The 17,547-nt window shown below is 37.7% G+C and overlaps 1 protein-coding gene across 4 annotated transcripts in view; it reads right to left on the bottom strand.

Moving 5' to 3' along the window:
* Positions 1 to 17,547, bottom strand: part of AKAP7 (A-kinase anchoring protein 7) — a 134,460-nt gene that overhangs the window by 89,761 nt on the left and 27,152 nt on the right. For all 4 annotated transcript variants that reach the window (XM_087865495.1, XM_045805551.2, XM_087865493.1 and 1 more), the window contains exons 4-5: positions 13,274 to 13,410; positions 6,662 to 6,822 (exon numbers count right to left, since the gene is read on the bottom strand). In XM_087865495.1, the coding sequence (XP_087721621.1) occupies positions 6,662 to 6,822; positions 13,274 to 13,410 (298 nt within the window). The remainder of the gene's footprint in view (positions 1 to 6,661; positions 6,823 to 13,273; positions 13,411 to 17,547) is intronic.

The following is a 17,547-nucleotide window of genomic DNA, read 5'->3' as shown; positions in this document are numbered from 1 at the left end:
AGTCACTATTATGCTAGTTTTACAAGTAAGGAAACTGAATGCTATGTTAGGTCCAAAAGACTCCACATCCACAGCTCGCTTTGAGCCAGAATGGTTGGATGGTTGTGTTCATGGTGCAAGAAAGGGTCACAATGTGAGCTAGGAAACAAAGTGCTCAAAAAGCGAGAGGAAATATTTGGACAACAGCAAAGAGGAGGAGTAACAAAAACTCTAATAGCCTGAACTACCAATAAGAAAAGGCTTGTGCGTGAGGGTAGAATGGGGACAAAGCAACAGAGAACTAAGAGAATATGGATGACATCTGGACCCCCCGGTGTGAGGCATTGGTGGAAAGAGCAGCCTGACGCAGAGGAAGCTGTGATCTCAGACTAGCAAACAGATCCGCTAAGGCAAGAAGGTAACGGGGATGCTCCTGAAAGCCAGCAGTCCACTTGCTAATTCACGGTGTAACTGGCTAGCGTAGTGATTAACAACACAGAATCTGGTGGCGTGTGGGCAAAATCAGTGCAATGAGTCAAAAGTACAAATTTCCAGTTATAATATAAATAAGTCAGGTGATGTAATGTACAACACGGTGTCTGTACTTAACAATGCTGTATTGCATATTTGAAGGTTGCTAAAAGAATAAATCTTTTTTTAAGATTTTATTTATTTATTTGAGAGAGAGAGACAGTGCAAGCACACATACATAAGCAGGGGTAGAGGGGGAAGGAACAAGCAAGACTCCAGGCTCAGCACAAGCTGGACACAGGGTTCAATCCCCCGACCCTGAGATCAGGACCTGAGCAGCGGCAAAATCAAGAGTCAGGTGCTCAACTAAGCCACCCAAGGGCTGCGAGAGTAAACCTTAAAGTTCTCATCACAAGGAAAAAGTTTGTAACTATGTGAGGTAATGGATGTTAACTAGACTTATTTCACTATGTATAAATAACAAATCATTACATTGTAAACCTGAAACTAATACTGACCCTATGTTATGGGTAGTTGTACCTAAATAAAAGAATATGTCTAACAAGTGAACAGTAAAATAAATTAGGATGCAATGAAATATTACATAATCAGTGAAAATGCTTTTGGAAACTATTTCATGTTGATGATAATGGCTGCTAACTTGCCAGCATTTATTCTGCACCAAATACTGTTCTTTACGTACATCATACGTCACACATATATTATAATGTATAATAGTAATAATTTAAAAAAAGCATACAGAATCTAAAGTCAGACTGTCTGGATTTCAGTCCTGGCTCTATGACTTACTAACAAATTATTTAGCCCCTTTGTGCCTCAGTTTCCCTATCTATAAAATGGGGGAGATAACAATGGTCCCTATCTCACAGAGTTGCTAAAAGTAAATGAGTTAATATTTGTAAGATGATTAGAATAATGGCACAAAGTAAATCCATTTAAGTGTTTGACTGAAAATCAAGTAAAATAAAAGAGGGGATGTAGGGAACCATAATATGCCCCTCAAAAATATGCCACTTTGGCACAAGAATCTTGAGCAAATGAGAATCAGTAGGTGCAGAAAGAAATTTTCCCAGATCTTCCCTTATCTGACTAAAAGCAGACACTTCTGAAAAATGAGCCTGCCCAAAATCCCCTTACCCAATAAAGTTTTCTGGCCAAGATGGACCTGTATAAACCTTACTCCGTTAGGGCCCCCCATATATTTACCTTCCCACAATTTGCCACCCCAGAAAGCCTAAAACCCTTTTCTTTGTCTTATCACTTCTCTACAAAGTAACTGTTCTTCTGTTAAGATGCCATATCAGCCCAAGTTCTAACCACCCTTTGAGTTACTCTTCACTGAGTCTTCTCTACATGATGTGTACTGCACACATTAATAAACTCCTTGTTTTTCTGTTAATTTTCTGTCAATCTAATTTTACAGGGTCCCTGGGGGACAATCCAGGAGGGTAGAAGGAAAAACACATTTCCTCCCCTACAGGGACAGTGGAAAGGGTTAAGAGAGTGGTGTGAAGGGAGAGGATGTGGGGGGGACCTGTGCCTAGAGGAGCCTGCGCACAGAAGCGGGGCATGCAACAGAGGCTCTGAAGGTCCTCAGTGGTGCAGGGCTGTGATTCAGACATCCTGACTGGGGAGAAAAGTTGGTCTTTGCTTATTCTTAATGAAGTGTGGTGAAGGTGTTCTGATGTTTTTGAAGACAGCCTAACCCAGGCCATGAAGGGGAAGGATGCCCACCCGCCTGTGGTGGTGAGAAGTCCAAGACTTCTAATATCTTGTTATAGAAAATATTATATTTCTTCTGTAATAGAGCAGTCTAGAAAGGCCCAAAGATACCAACAACCAAACAGATTCCCCACAAGGAGCAGAAAACACAGGGGCATATGCTCCCCATCTTTTGGGGGAAATGACAGTCAACATAAGAGAAAGTGTAATGTTCAAATAAACATCCTAAAAACCTTTCACTTTTCCTTATACGAGATAAATACATTTGGAATCTTTTATCATGCTAACCAAGGGCACTTTCCTCATTAAAAAAAAAAAAAGATTTGCAAGAACTATTGTTAATTCTAGCAGGCTAAATTTTTAGCAATCTCTCAATCTAATACACGTCTTAACAAAATTATATTTTGCTGAAATAAATGAATGAAATCACATATTCATTTCTACACAAAAAACTTTCCAGTGCAATTTCATCATTGTAAGATGTGGAGAAATGCCATATAAATGCATAATTTTCAATATCTTCTTAGCTCTATGAGCTACCATGTACTTTTAAGAAAGGAGAAAGTAGGTGCTGTTTTATTCTGGAAAAACAGAATCTCTCAAGGTCAAGATAGGAAGCTGACACACAGAGTTCTGATGCCACACACCTTACTAACTTCCTCAAGCAGCTATCCCATAAACCTACATGGACATGGTGTGCAAAGATGGGCTTGGTCTCTTTGGCCCACTAGGCATCTACCAGAAATAACAGCTAGCAGCAGCACATCTGGATACATAATTCAAGCACTGATGGTAAAAGCACATATATTCAGACTATTAGTCCAAAATGTAGAATAATTTTCTTCAATTTTACACATTAGAAATTCTAAATTATTCTTTATCCCGCAATTCTTCAGCAACGAATTCGAATATTAGGGCCTAAAATTCAGTTCTTTTGTCATAACAACTATATAACATTTTAAGAATTTGTTTCTTTTAACTTATAAATTTTAAAACTTTATGGAAATTAGGTAAATCAGACTATTCATGAATTATAATTTTCAACATCTTCGCAAGTTAGTTTTACTTCATTGTATGTACTTAAAATTCCTTATCAATGCTTTAATAATTAAATTTATTTTCTTTAAAAATTCTGCTTTCCATTAAGTCAGACTAGCTCTGCCTCAATTATTTTGAACAATAAGATTTTAATATTCCTGCATTGGCATATACACACAAATGGTTTATTACAGTTTTAGGAAATGTAGTTCCCTGGTCAATTCTAAAAGCAGGAATATATTATTTGAATAAGTAGTTTATAAAATGTGACACAAAGACAAATTATACTATTTACTGATACTGTTGGACTAAACTAATCCTGAGGCATTCTTGTCAAAATAAATCTAATGAAGTGAAACGTTGACAAAAATTCTCTGTATTGAACATTCTATCTGAACACTATATATGGAGTATTAGCTCATTTACTGACTAAACTTCAATGAAAATATTCCATACATACATTTAAATATTTAGATTTCTTATAAAAGTAGATAAAACTATAATCAAAAGCAACAGTACAAAATACACATAAAAGATTAAAAGCAAGCATAACAAACAGAGATTATATGAGGACAGAATGCTATTCTCCATTTCCCATTTTTGTAATGTTTTGTTTAAATTTTGGAAAAGTATATATATTTTTAAGCAACAGTCTCTGTATCAAGAAAAGAATTACAAGGGCAGTGGCCTTTCTTAAAATGACAAATCAACACCCTTGGGCTCATAGTCATACTAAAGCTGGCAAGATTTTACATTCCTCAGCACACAATGGATCTTTCATCAATACTGGAAACCGCCTTTGTGAGAATATTTGCTAAGAATGGATGGAATTCTCAATGTTGCAAGCACCCATTGAATTATTTAAAAGAACAATGAATGAATGACTAATTAGATATGTTTCTTGAGATCAGGGATATTTATATTCCAAAAGAAAAAACCTAAATCCAGCATTTTCTCCAGAGCAGTTAGGAAGAACAGATTAAGTTTGTTAACTATGGGCACTGGTTCCCAAATGCTTTGCTATCAAAACTGTTAAGTTGCCTTTTTCTTGACCAACTAATAATTTTAAGGCCTTCTTGACTCATAAACATTGTTCGCATGTTTGTTGATATGTACTTTGCTCCACAAAAGAAAACTTAACCAACAATGAAATGAAACTTGATCCTCAATGTCTCCCTAAACCCAAAAAGAGAAACACTTTTTTTTGTTGTTTTTCTGGTTTTTTTTAATTATTTATTTAAGTAAGCTCTGTGTCCAACAGCGGGCTCGAATGCATGACCCCGAGATCAAGAGTCACATGCTCTTCAGACTGTGCCAGCCAGGCACCCCAGGAGATGTACCTCTGAATGGGTAACTATAAAACTACATAAAGACAATATAATATTAAGTAAAAAAAAAAAAAAAGTATGTCTCAAAAATTCATATACGTGATAAGTTTAAAAGCACTTAAAATACATATACTTCAGGAGAATGTAAGGAAATTATAATAAACACTGACTTCAGGATGATGGTTAGCTTAAATGAAGGATGGCCATGGGATGGATTCATGAAAAGGATAATAGAGCTAAGATTATTACCAGTGTCCTAGCTTTTGTTTCGTGGATTTTGTTTTGTGTTTTTTGTTTGGTGGCGGATTCCCAGATGATTATGATACCATTTTAAAACAGAGATGGACGGATGGCAATAGATGATAGATAAGGTAAAATAAGCATGACCCAATGATGAGTGTGTTATGAACCAAAAATCCCTAAACCTGAAATAAAATGACATGAAATGATCCAACATATGAAAATAAAAATTCTTTACAGCATGTAGATTAACCCAAACTGCAATCTCTGGATCAACTCAAAAGTCATTCACCCAGAGTTTGTAATTTTCTTCTCTACTTCACTAAACACTTTCAATTATGCTGCACAAAGTAACCTGTGAGACCTTCTACCATCACCAATGGACCTTCTGCTGAGAGAATAGTACCTAAACAGAAAGGGGGGCGGGGAGTAGCACAGAGGAAAATGCTGCTGTCTCACCCACGGACTCTCTGGAATGAGGCTGACAATGCCCAAAGCCTCTGAATAGGCAATTGGTGATTTTTATCCATATTGTCAATACTTACTAAATGCCAAGTATATATCAAATGTCATGAAAAGCACTAGAATCCTTCAGATTTAGGATTAGGACAGTCCTAGCAGATACTTAAGTTCAGCCTATCACATTCCAGACAGCCCAGAATCAACATATCCTCAGGTCAAAGAATTGAGATAGTGCAGTAACAGTGGAAAGCAGTATGGAGGTTCCTCAAAAAATTAAAAATAGAACTACCATATGATCCAATAATTCCATTACTGAGTATTTACCCAAAAACAAAACTGCTAATTTCAAAAAGACATATGCACCATTATGTTTACTACAGCATTATTTACAATAGCCCAAATATGGAAGCAACCCAAGTGTCCATCAATAGACAAATGGGTAAGGAAGATGTGGTATATATACAACAGAATATTCCACAACCATAAAAAAGGATGAGATCATGCCATTTGAAACAACATGGATAGACTACAGGGTATTATGCTAAGTGAAATAAGTCAGACAGAGAAAGACAAATACCATATGATTCTACTCATAAGTGGAATCTTAAAAACAAAATAAAACAAATGAATAAACAAACAAAAAGCAGAATCAGACCTATGAATACAGAGACCAAAATGATGGCTGCAGTAAGGGAGAGTGGTGGGGGGTTGGGCAAAATGGGTGAAGGGGAGTGGGAGATACAGGCTTCCAGTTATGGGATGAATAAGTCATGAGAGGGGCGTATGGGTGGCTCAGTCAGTTAAGTGACTGACTCTTGGTTTCGGCTCAGGTCATGATCTCATGGGTCATGAGATCGAGCCCCGCATCAGGCTCCCTGCTCAGCAGAGAGTCTGCTTGAGATTCTCTCTCTCTGCCCCTCCCCCCAACTGCATGCTCTCTCTCCGTGCTTGCTTGCGCTCTCTCTCTCTCCCACTCTTTCTCTAAAGTGGATAAATAAATCTTAAAAAAAAAAAAAAAGTCATGGGAATAAAAGTTACCGCATAAAGAACGCAGTCAGTGATACTGTAATACTGATGTATTGGGTAAGATGGGAGCTACACTTGTGGCGAACACAGCATAATGTATAAACTTGTCAAATCACTATGTTGTACACCTGAAACTAATGGAACACTGATGTCAACCATACTCAAAAAAAAAAAAAATCAAGATAACTTTCAGGTATTTTCTTTGGCTGTTTACCTATACACGCGGATGCTGAAGCAGCTCATTTATTAAGCAAGGGTATAACGCTCCCCAAAGTGAAAAGATTTCAAATCTCTATTACAAGAATTGGGGATGGGGAAGAGATTATTTCTTCTACAGATGAGATTTCACATGGATGTGCTACTGTTTGTTTTACCTGCTATCTCCAAAAGTGAGTTCATGTGCTCTCCTTCTGCCAGCTTCACAAATCCAACCTGATTTCCAAAAGTGTCAATCCCTTGAAAGGGCAGAATCAACTGTTTTCCTTGGAGGATTTCTTCTATGAATGGTTTTAATTCCAAAAGAGCACCAATACCACTGGTAAGAGATAATAATATAATTTTCAGTAACATATTAAGTAATAAAAGATGTAAAACCAAACCAATTATCAGTTTCAGAGAGATAAATTTTGATATTTATTCTAATTAAAGCTCAAAAATAACTTCAAAATCTAATCCATATGATTAAAATAAAGCTAATATTAATTTTTTAAAATTTTTATTTATTTTTTTATTATGTTCCATTAGCCAATATATAGTACATCATTTGTTTTCGAAGTAGTGTTCAACGATTCATTAGTTGTGTATAACACCCGGTGCTCAACACCACACACGCCCTCCTTAATGCCCATCACCCAGTTACTCCGTCACCCCAACCCCCTCCCTTCTGTAACCCTCAGTTTGGTTCCCGAGTCCAGAGTCTCTCATGGTTTGTCTCCCTATCTGATTTTTAAACAAAAACTACGGAAGAAGTGAAATAAATCTTTACCTAATTATAATTTATATTATATTAAAGACATGAAAGAAAACACTATTTTATAGTTTACCAAGAAGTTTTTAATCAAGGGAACACTGCACAGGCAATTCAAAAAAATTACTGATACTATATTCCAAAAAACCTAATACCACAAGAACTTATATTAGGTTCTGTGGAAAGATTATGTGGATTCTTACTAAAAGTACTAATACAGTATTTACTATTTGCAAAGTGCTCTACTAAAACTTAATATTCATTATCTCTTAAACTATAATAGCCTCCGTAATAAGGTAATACTGTAACGGGGATTTAACAAAATACAAGCTTATATTTGCCAACTACAACCACATAAGTTTATTTCTGTTTAACCTATGTGATTATAGGACTACTCTGTGTTTCAAATGCTTTATTTTTCTTCATAATAACAAATGTTTACTATACGATGAATTTAAACATTATCAGGTTTGGAATATTTTGAAAATTAGGATAAACTATTTCCATCTTTAAGAGAATTCTGGGGTAGGTACGTTAGGAGAAAAAAATTAAAATTTCACTAGAGGGCAGCAATTACTCCAAAAAGAAATAGGTACATTCTTACATAATGTAGAGGGCTTTAAAACACTCTTCTGTTGAAACATCCTTAATTTAAACTGTCTTGATCAATGTGATTTCTTCACCAGTAATTATATGTCAAATGTGTGAAAAGAAATTTAGGTATTTTTCTAGCTCTTTCAATTTCTAAATTAGTTTTCATGTAAAGTTTGTAGCTGATTTTATCTATAACTTCATACTGAGTTTCCATTCTCATCTATGCCATAACAAAATGCCCAAAACTTCAAAATACCTTTGGAAAGATCAACATGTCTCATTGTACCTCCAAATCTGCATCCTAAATCCAATCTTTCCTGATTGTATTTATGTTCATCCAAAAAGACGCAGTGCACATACTTCTACTGTGCTGGGAGTTAGGGCATGTGAAAGTAGAACGGCCACTTCTGGCTCATGGTTCGTAAACTGGGGAATTCAAGATACTCCTTTTAAATGTAACTATATACTAAAGCAGGCCATGCTAAAGGTTAGAGCTTTTTACAGACAGCGAATTCTCTATGCCATTTTTCATTAAAGAAATATAGATGATCTAAACTCAGTCCACTTTCAGTTTTTTTCAGTTCTCTAGGAGCATAAACCAATAAATAAGTCCCAGTGAGATGTCATTGATCACAGAGTAAGAAAGTCATAGTGTTTACTGGTAAGTAGCACTAACTTTCAAATTCTTTTAAGTAGAATATCTTTTCAAGAGTGATTTATGGAAAAGACTTCCTTATGGTAAAATGAGTAAAACAGAACTCTGAAACTAGAGTTCAGACCCAAAGGTGTATTTGAAATTAAGGCAGGGCCGCCATCTTTTCAACTCAGCAGCTGGGTTTGGCCTCACAAATTTCTATGCCTTTCTTCTACGTTGTGAGGGCAAAGGACCAGAGTTGATATCTGAAGAAATTCATGTTTTTGTTTTTGTTTTTAATGTTTTTAGGTAATCTCTACACCCACCATGGGCTTAAACTCGCAACCCTGAGATCAACAGTCGCATGCTCTACTGACTGGCCAGCCAGGCACCCTAAAGAAATTCATGATTTTAAAAAATTGCTTCTGCGTACTCCATACACAACCCATTGATCAATATATCATTAAACACCTAAATAATGATACTAGATTTTGAAAAGTAAGAACATAGAACAAGGAACTGATATTACAGATGTCAGCACATTATACAGTGTAGGATGAAAGGTAAAATTAAAAGATTAGAGACTTAGAAAATCTTTCATTTGAATAATGTTTTACCAGAAAATCCAACTGGTTTCTCTCTCACTATATAGCTACCCAAAGTGAAGTCATATCTTGATTCTGTTCCTCATTTAAAAGTTAACACTGCTAGGGCACCTGGGTGGCTCAGTCCATTAAGCATCTGACTCTTGATTTCAGCTCAGGTCACCATCTCAGGGTCCTGAGATCAAGCCCCGCGTTGGGCTTCCTGCTCAGTGGGGAGTCTGCTGAAGGATTCTCCCTCTCCCTCTGCCCCTCCCTCCACTCGTATGCTCTCTCTCAAATAAATAAATAAATCTTTTTTAAAAACAAAATAAAATAAAAAATAAAAGTTAACACTGCCACAGACACTTCGCTGGCTTCCCAAACTAGTAGGCAATCTTTACTCCCTTGAAATTCCATTAATACTTTATATCTTATGAAACATACCAGTTTTTACATTTTTCTATTATAGTTATTTGAGTTCATATCATTATCTAGTCAACTTAATCGTATAATCCATGAGCAGAAGAGCCATTCCTGATTCATCTTCCTTTTCCCCAAAGCACTTAGTTCAGTATCTTGCACATGACTGATAATTAATGCTGGTTGAGTTGCAAAACACTATCTTGTCTATATAGCAAACCTCATTTACTTCTTAGATTTTTCATTATAACTTTGTCAAGAATTACTAAACCGCAAATATCTGGTCATCATCTTCTAGTAGAGAGGATATCCCCAGTATCATAAAGTTGCATAAGGATGCCACTTCAAACACAAAGTTAACTTGCTAAACATTTTGTTTTTTCATGAAACTGAAAGTATTTGCAAAAACCTCTGGTAAAACACAGGCCTGAACGACGCAGTGTCACCATGCTCTCTGCAATTCTTCAATGTGTGATGCCATGCCTTAGGGCAAATGCTGCTGCCTAATTCAGGATTGTCCCATGCAATGCAGATAGCTTAGCAACCCTCATTCCTGTCTATCAAATGTCCACAGCACTCCTCAGTAATTGTGACAACCAAAAATACGTCTCCCGCAAAGAGTCCTAAGTCTCCTGGAGAGGGCAGTCCTACCTCCACTGAGAAATGTAAGCAGTACAATACATTGGAGGCATACCTGCCCCCTCACCCCAACCCCACTGCACACCACGTGTTCATCAGTAGAGGCCACAGAGGCTTCCAATAGGAGGCCATTCATACCTGTGCAGACTGATCTTTCCCTCCTCTCATGCCCTTGTGCTCATCCTCTCCTTCCTGTCTCCACCCCACCCCTTCTCTTTGCGCTTCCCCGTCTTTCATACACACACACCCCATGAAGTAATAGAGAACTGACTAGTTCTGGCCTCTCTGCTGACCAGTATTTGCTTAATTCCTAGGGCTCTTGTTTCCTCATATGTAGAAGAGAGATGGAATTTCTGTGCTGCCTCCCAACACCATTAAAAGAATAAAAGGAAATAATATTTGTATGGGGGATGGAAGCTGAGAGCAGAAGCTGACAAAGGCATGCCGTATGCCATGGCCAAGACCCATTTCTGATGACAGAGAGAAACCTAAACTTACTGATCAATGGTGACTCAATCTTTTCTGATTTAAAAAAGTCTCTGATCAAAACCTTCCTGTATATGTCTTTTGATGAACAGACTACATACCTAACAGGTACGTTCCTAGGAATGGGATCACCGGGGTTTAGAACATGATATGTGCAAATTTACAGATATTTTGAAATAGCTTCCCAGTGTGGCTGTACCAGTGACACTGTCACCAGCAGTGTATGAGCATTCCAGTTGGTCCACACAGTGACGTTCTGATGTATTGCTCACAGAACTACAGAGCAGTATCTCCCAGTTTATTTTCAAAATTTTGTAATTTTTAATAAAATTTGTCTCATGGTATTCAGAAAATAAATAAATAAATAAATAAACAAATAAATAAATAAATAAAATAAAAAAGTCTCTTTGGGGTGTAATTATTCAGTTAATTCAAACCTCATTTCAGGAGTTTGTCCCTTCCCTCTCTCCTCCTTCCCAAGGAATCCAGCACACCCTTCTAGGAGGACTGAGGACCACCTCTGGACTGCTTGCTGTTTGAATCCTCAGAGATTCCCATTTCGGGGGGACAGGTGTGGTCATATCCCTAGGTGCCCTATGTCAGGGGCTTTGTACTTTGTACTGAAGCACGAGAGCTCTGCCAGAGTCTCTGATCAACAAACACGGATGTTCAGCAGTGTCCTCATCCCTTACCCAGCTCCTTCTGATGCACCAATTCTTCCTCAGTTGGACTTCCACATCCACCCACCAGGGCACAAGAAACTTCTGCACCCATCTTTATGTCTTGATAGGCAATGGGGAATTGAAGGAACTACCTCAGGTCCATCTGTTAGAAATCTTCTTCAACTCGACTCTACCATCTATGTGACACCACATTCTTCCAGCATTAGTTGAACAGGAACTTCTCCAAAGAGCTTGAGTATTCCCCAGCTACACACTGAGAACCCTATACCAATGCGAATATCTCTATCATTTCTAATTCTCTGCTCCAGCACTGGTGGGGGCCAGGGTTGGAAAGAACATTCAACCCCAACAGGGGAGCAAGAACATTGTGTCTGGCTTCATGCCTCGCAGACTCCACCCCGCACTGGAAGGGCTCCATACTCGGTCCCACCCTGGACAATAAGACTCAGAGCAGCCACCACCTACAACCCTCCTCAAAGTTTTCTGTGCTTTCACTGACCACACTGAAGTTCTTTTGAATATCTTGCTGGTTCAGTGTCTCCTACTTGCCACCCCTTGCACCAGCTTACCAAGAGAAAAGACTGAGGTCCTCCAAGAAAGAAAGAATTCTGCCTCCAAACTGCCTTTGGACTTGAGACTACATTAACTCTTCCCTGGGTCTCTAGCCTGCCCTGCAAGTTTTGGACTCACCAGCCTCCACAGTCATATGAGCTAACTCCTTAAAACAAATTCTGTACGTAACTATAGATACAGATATGTTGAGATGTCAACACATCTAGATATCCATACAGATATATATCCTATTGGTTCTGTGTCTCTGGAGATCTCTGACTAATTCACCATTCTAACACACACAGGGCACTACTCTTCTCTCAGTCTTTCACCTTCTCCTTGTTACATCTTCTTTGGCTTCTTTTCCTTTAATAGCATAGGACTATTTATTTTGTCTTCTGACTGGCAAAGTGAACAGCGAAAGTGAGTCAACTAAAAAATCTTCTAGGCCTCTCTGCAATTGCAGGGTGCCCAAGACCTGCTTTTGGGGAGATCAGGGTGGAAGACATCAGAAGACCAATCTCTAGAGACATGAGTGTCTACTGTTTAAAAGACATAGCTACAAGAATCATAATTTGTCTTCATATTTTGAGGTACTAGCTCACCATTTTCTCCCTTTTCCTCACCCTCTTCCCAATTCAAGCCTTGTTCTTCATTCCCTCAGGAAACTACATGTCAGGGTAGAAAACAGAAGTAACCTGCAATACATTCTGACTCTGGTTTTCCAAAGAGCTAAAGCTTAAGAGCTTAATCCAGAGAGCTATACAGAAGGTAACATGGAAAGGAGCAATCATACGCACAGACAGAGTATCCCAGAGAATTGGGGGGAAGACCAAGGTTTCTCCACTCCAGGCTGGAAAGCAGCAGCCAATGACTTAGACTCAACCTTTATGGCACAACTCTAGAATTAGGAGTCGGTAGTATATAGGTACTCTATGATTGAGTACGGTAAAACTGTAATTGTCTACCGACCTAAGGGAATATCTAATAACACCAGCTGCCTGCTGTGTGCCAGGCCCTGTACCAGGAGCTCTTACATGTACTGGTAATATTATTTAAGTACCATTTACTTAAAAAGTGGACAATTTGCCCAAAATCAGGCAGCTATTCAGAGACGGTTGTGCCATGGTTCCAGAATCTCTACCAAGAATCCTAACCTAAATGGCCAGCCTCCGGAGTGCTTACATGATTAACATGGGCAAAACAACTGCATAACCAAGGGCTACTATTTGATAACAATAACAGAGTTTAAAAGTCTAGATTAGGAGGAATATTTGTATTGCTAATTCTGTACATTGACCATTAACTGCAATAAATTATAACAAAGAATGGTTCCTTAGAATTTCAATCCCTCTGGATTCTGCTATGCTTACTTATATTAAAGTAGTAATTTGGAAAATGATATTCAAGGAAGACGTATTACTCACATGTTTACTTCATCTTCATTTAATAATTGCATCACTAGCAGGGTAATATGAAAGGAGCCATCACTGGTCATTGCTTTGGCTAGTTGCTTATCTTGTTGTATTATTGCATTTTGCAGAATCTTAATTCTTCTTGTAATCTAATCACACACACACACACATGTACACACAAAACAGAGATTAGGTAAGCAAAATTTCCTTACGGCAACATGTAAATCAAGAAGAAAAATAAGCAACAACCAAAATTAGAACTATGTCAAGATTATTCAACCAAGCAGTGCTTAATTACCTATTTGTTCTCAAATATCCTGGATAAAATGACTTGGGAAGCTTAATATGATGTATGAGTTTTTAAAAATCATACAATCTTTATCTATCTTAAAAACATCAAGCCTAGCATAGCGGTGCCTGGGTGGCACAGTTGGTTAAGCACCCAACTCTTGATTTCGGCTCAGGTTGTGATGTCAGAGTCATGAGATCGAGCCCCACATTGGATTCCATGCTCAACATGCGGTCTGCTTGAGATTCTCTCTCCCTCTCCCTCTGCCCGTCCCAGTCATGCATGCATGCTCTCTCTCTCTCTCTAAAATAAATAAATCTTAAAAAAAAAAAAATCAAGCCTAATACCCTTATATTACAAATTGGGTCACTGTTTGAACCCACTGGTTGACAACCTCTCAGTCCATGCATCTTTTCAGAAACTCGTCCTTGGAATATGCAGTATGACTCATGATAATTACGATCTTTCCTAAAATTAAAAAAAAAAAAGTTTTATTCTTGCCACAGAAAGGTCAAACCAGCAGACAACATTCCATTCCTGTTGGAAGTATTATTTATTTGTCCCCAAGTGAATGTGTCTGAGAACCCATTCTTCATGGCCTTTAAAATTTTTTAGGACAGCAATAATCTCAACAGGAGTGACATTGTCATTTTCCCAGATGTGTGAGGAGGGGCACAACCATAGAAAGAGAGTTGCAAAGAAGTCCAAATGCATATGTTAGAAAAACGATTACAGTCTGAATGGAGGTGAGCGCCCTCGTCTCTCATCAGACTGTACCCCTCTCAGTCCCTGCTCTGAAACAAGCAGGGGGAACGATGCTCTTCCCTCCTCCACTTCCAGCTAGGTCCAATTTCCGTCAACTTCTCCATGTGAAGTTGGAAAATGGTTTGAATGTGAAACAGCAAACTGAGCAATACTCAGAGAAAAGAGGGCACATAGAAGCTCTGAAGCAGCAGAATTCATCAGAGAGAAAAGGGGAAGGAGGGGGGCTGGCAACAGAAGCAGAACCCATTAAAAAACAGCAGAGATAAGAAAAAATGGAATCATGAGCACAGCAGACTGTTCTGATATGAGAGTAGCTGTTTTATCCTGAACAATGTTCCCATTATCTGCAGAATGTGACTGGACAAATCATGAGACGCCGTCCCAGGGTCTGACTTCCCGTGTATCTTTACAATAAATCCGCATCACCCAAAATAATCTCAGCATTTCTCTCCTCCTTGCCATCCGGAAGACAGTGACAGAGGAAATGGTGCTTTCCTGGGAGGAAGTCATGCAGTAACACCTAACATACTATTTTCCAAAGCAAGATGTCACTTCTATGGAACCTAGCAAAAGAATACTGATGGCCTGATAAACAAAGCACTGCTGACGTAACAGTACACAAAGATGGTACAGAGACTTTCCTCTACTCTCTATCAATAAAACTGAATTGTTAATGACTCAAGGACAATGTTCATTTCTTCTAACCTACCCTCTCGCCATGGTGACTAGTAACAATAATAAAAACAATATTTAAAAGCATACCTGAAACTAATAGCGCACTGCATGTTAACTATGCTAGAATTAAATTGAAAGAAGAGAACTGGCATAAGGATACATCAGTAAATGTCAGTTCACATTATTCTGAAATGTGTTTTTCACCTAAAATTTATTAGAAATTTTCCAAATCATTTTTTAATAGCCTAGGGTTCCAATATAATTATCTACTCCCTTACTTACAGAAATAAAGTTTTTTTCTCAAAAAAAATAGTTTTTAATTAAGAAAACAAAACAAAAGAACAATATTTAAAGAACTATAGCAGTAACTAACCTCTACGGTGTGATCACTAGGTTCCAGGGACTAACGTGAGCATTTTACACATACCAGTTCAGTGAAGCCTTTGAACACTGCTATGTGGTAGATATGGGTATTAACTCTATTAAAATAAACTGAAAAACAGAAGATTAAAAAAATCTCTTCAAAATCATATACCCAAAACATCAAAGAAACTTAAGGATAAATTACAATACGTGAGAAAAAATGCAACAGATAAAAGGACTTGATTTATTTTCAAGAGGGGACAAATAAATATATATATTTATGTGTATATGAAATGGAATGTTACTCAGACATAAAAAGGGATGAGATCTTGCCATTTGCAAAATACACTGATGGACCTAGAAGGTATTATGCTACGCGAGATAAGTTAGACAGAGAAAGATAAATACCATAAGATTTCACTTATATGTGGAATCTAAAAAACAAAACAAACAAAAACCAGAAACAGACCCACAGATACTGAAAACAAACTCATGGTTATGGGGAGGGGGATGGGCAAAATGGATGAAGGGGAGTGGGAAATACAGGCTCCCTGTTGTGGAATGAATAAGTCAAGGGGATGAAAGGTACAGCAGAGTGAATATGTCAATGGTATTATAATAGCATTGCATGGTGATAGATGGTAGCTACACTTGTGGGGAGCACAGCATAACATATAGACTATGTTGTACAACTGAAACGAATGTAACACTGTGTGTCAACTATACTTCAGTTAAAAAAAAAGTCGTATCTCTAAACAATATAATTACATCTCCAAATCTTAGCCAGTACAAATGGTAATTCTGGTTTAACTGAACATGAGAACTCTGTGTTATAAACAGAATGATGCAAATTGAGGGTGCTGGACTTGGCTCAGAGATTCTGGATTTTAACCCCAAGTCTACCACAGGTGTGCATCCACCCAAGTCACCTAGTCTCACTGTGTCTTGGCTTCTTCAGTTGTAAAATAGGAATAATAGAATCTGCATTGCCAAGCTTACAGTGTTGTGTTATAGATCAAAGTAGATAAGCTACATGAAAATACTTTGTAAGCTCTACACCACTTGCCTAATATAAGGTATGGTACACTGCCAATATTAAAATCAGTGGTTCTCTACCCTATGCTGTTCTGCCTCCCGGGTACCATTTGGCAATGTTTGGAGATACTTATGTCATAACTGGGGACTTGCTACTTGTTTTTTTTTTTTTGTTTGGTTGGTTCTTTTAAAGGTTTATTTATTTATTTGAGAGAGAGAGAGAGAGCACATGTGTGCAAGGAGGGGGAGAGGGAGAGTGAGAACTCCAAGCAGACTCCCCAGTGAGCACAGATTCCATCACAGGGCTCCATCCCAGGACCCCGAGATTATGACCTGAACCAAAAACGAGTTGGACTGACATTCAACCAACTGAGCCACCCTTGCTACTTGTACCTAGTGGGTAGAGTGCATTTTCATAAAAACACTCTTCATTTTGGGCTCCAATACCAATTACATGTAAATTCAAGATAATGATCAAACAATTGCATTCATTTGTGTACTCAGCATGTTAGTGCAATGTCCAGCATGGTAAAATAGTTTCAGACCATTCACATTTTTTAATTATCTAGTAGCTTGTAAATTGAAAATTAAAAACCATAAAATACTTTGAAGATTAATTCTCTAATGTCACACAGTACTTTTGATGCAGGATTAATTTCAACCTATGAAAATTCTGAAGATAGTCTAATCAAGTGATATATTTCCTTTTTTTTTTTTTAAAGTTTTATTTATTTAAGTCATCTCTAGGCCCAACGTGGGGCTTGAACTCACAACGCTGAGATCAAGTCGGATGCTCCTCCGACTGAGCCAGCCAGGTGCCCTAAATCAAGTGATATATTTCCAGCTATGCTTTGATGCTCCAGATTAATTTATATATTCCTTGATATCCTCTTAAGGGCTTTTTAAATGCTTTTTGATTCCTAATTACATTCTTAAAACATAAAAGAAAAATGGAAAAAACTTCAGAGTCTTCTTCCATAACCCACTTTAAAAAGTACCAATGTCATTAAAAGGCAAAGGAAACTAATTTTTATAGCCACTGATTAAATTCTATAAAGCCACTAAAGCTTATCTGTCACCCTAATCCCCAACCATTGACAGCACTGCACAGGCACATTCTGAAAACCTAATACTATAGAGTTGTATTTAAATATGATAT

Source organism: Ursus americanus, chromosome 11, assembly GCF_024610735.1.
Source record: "Ursus americanus isolate L20-20 chromosome 11, mUrsAme1.1.p, whole genome shotgun sequence".
Classification (NCBI taxonomy): domain Eukaryota; kingdom Metazoa; phylum Chordata; class Mammalia; order Carnivora; family Ursidae; genus Ursus; species Ursus americanus.
Note: the sequence above shows the minus strand (reverse complement) of the source record. Positions and strands in the feature narration are given on the sequence as shown.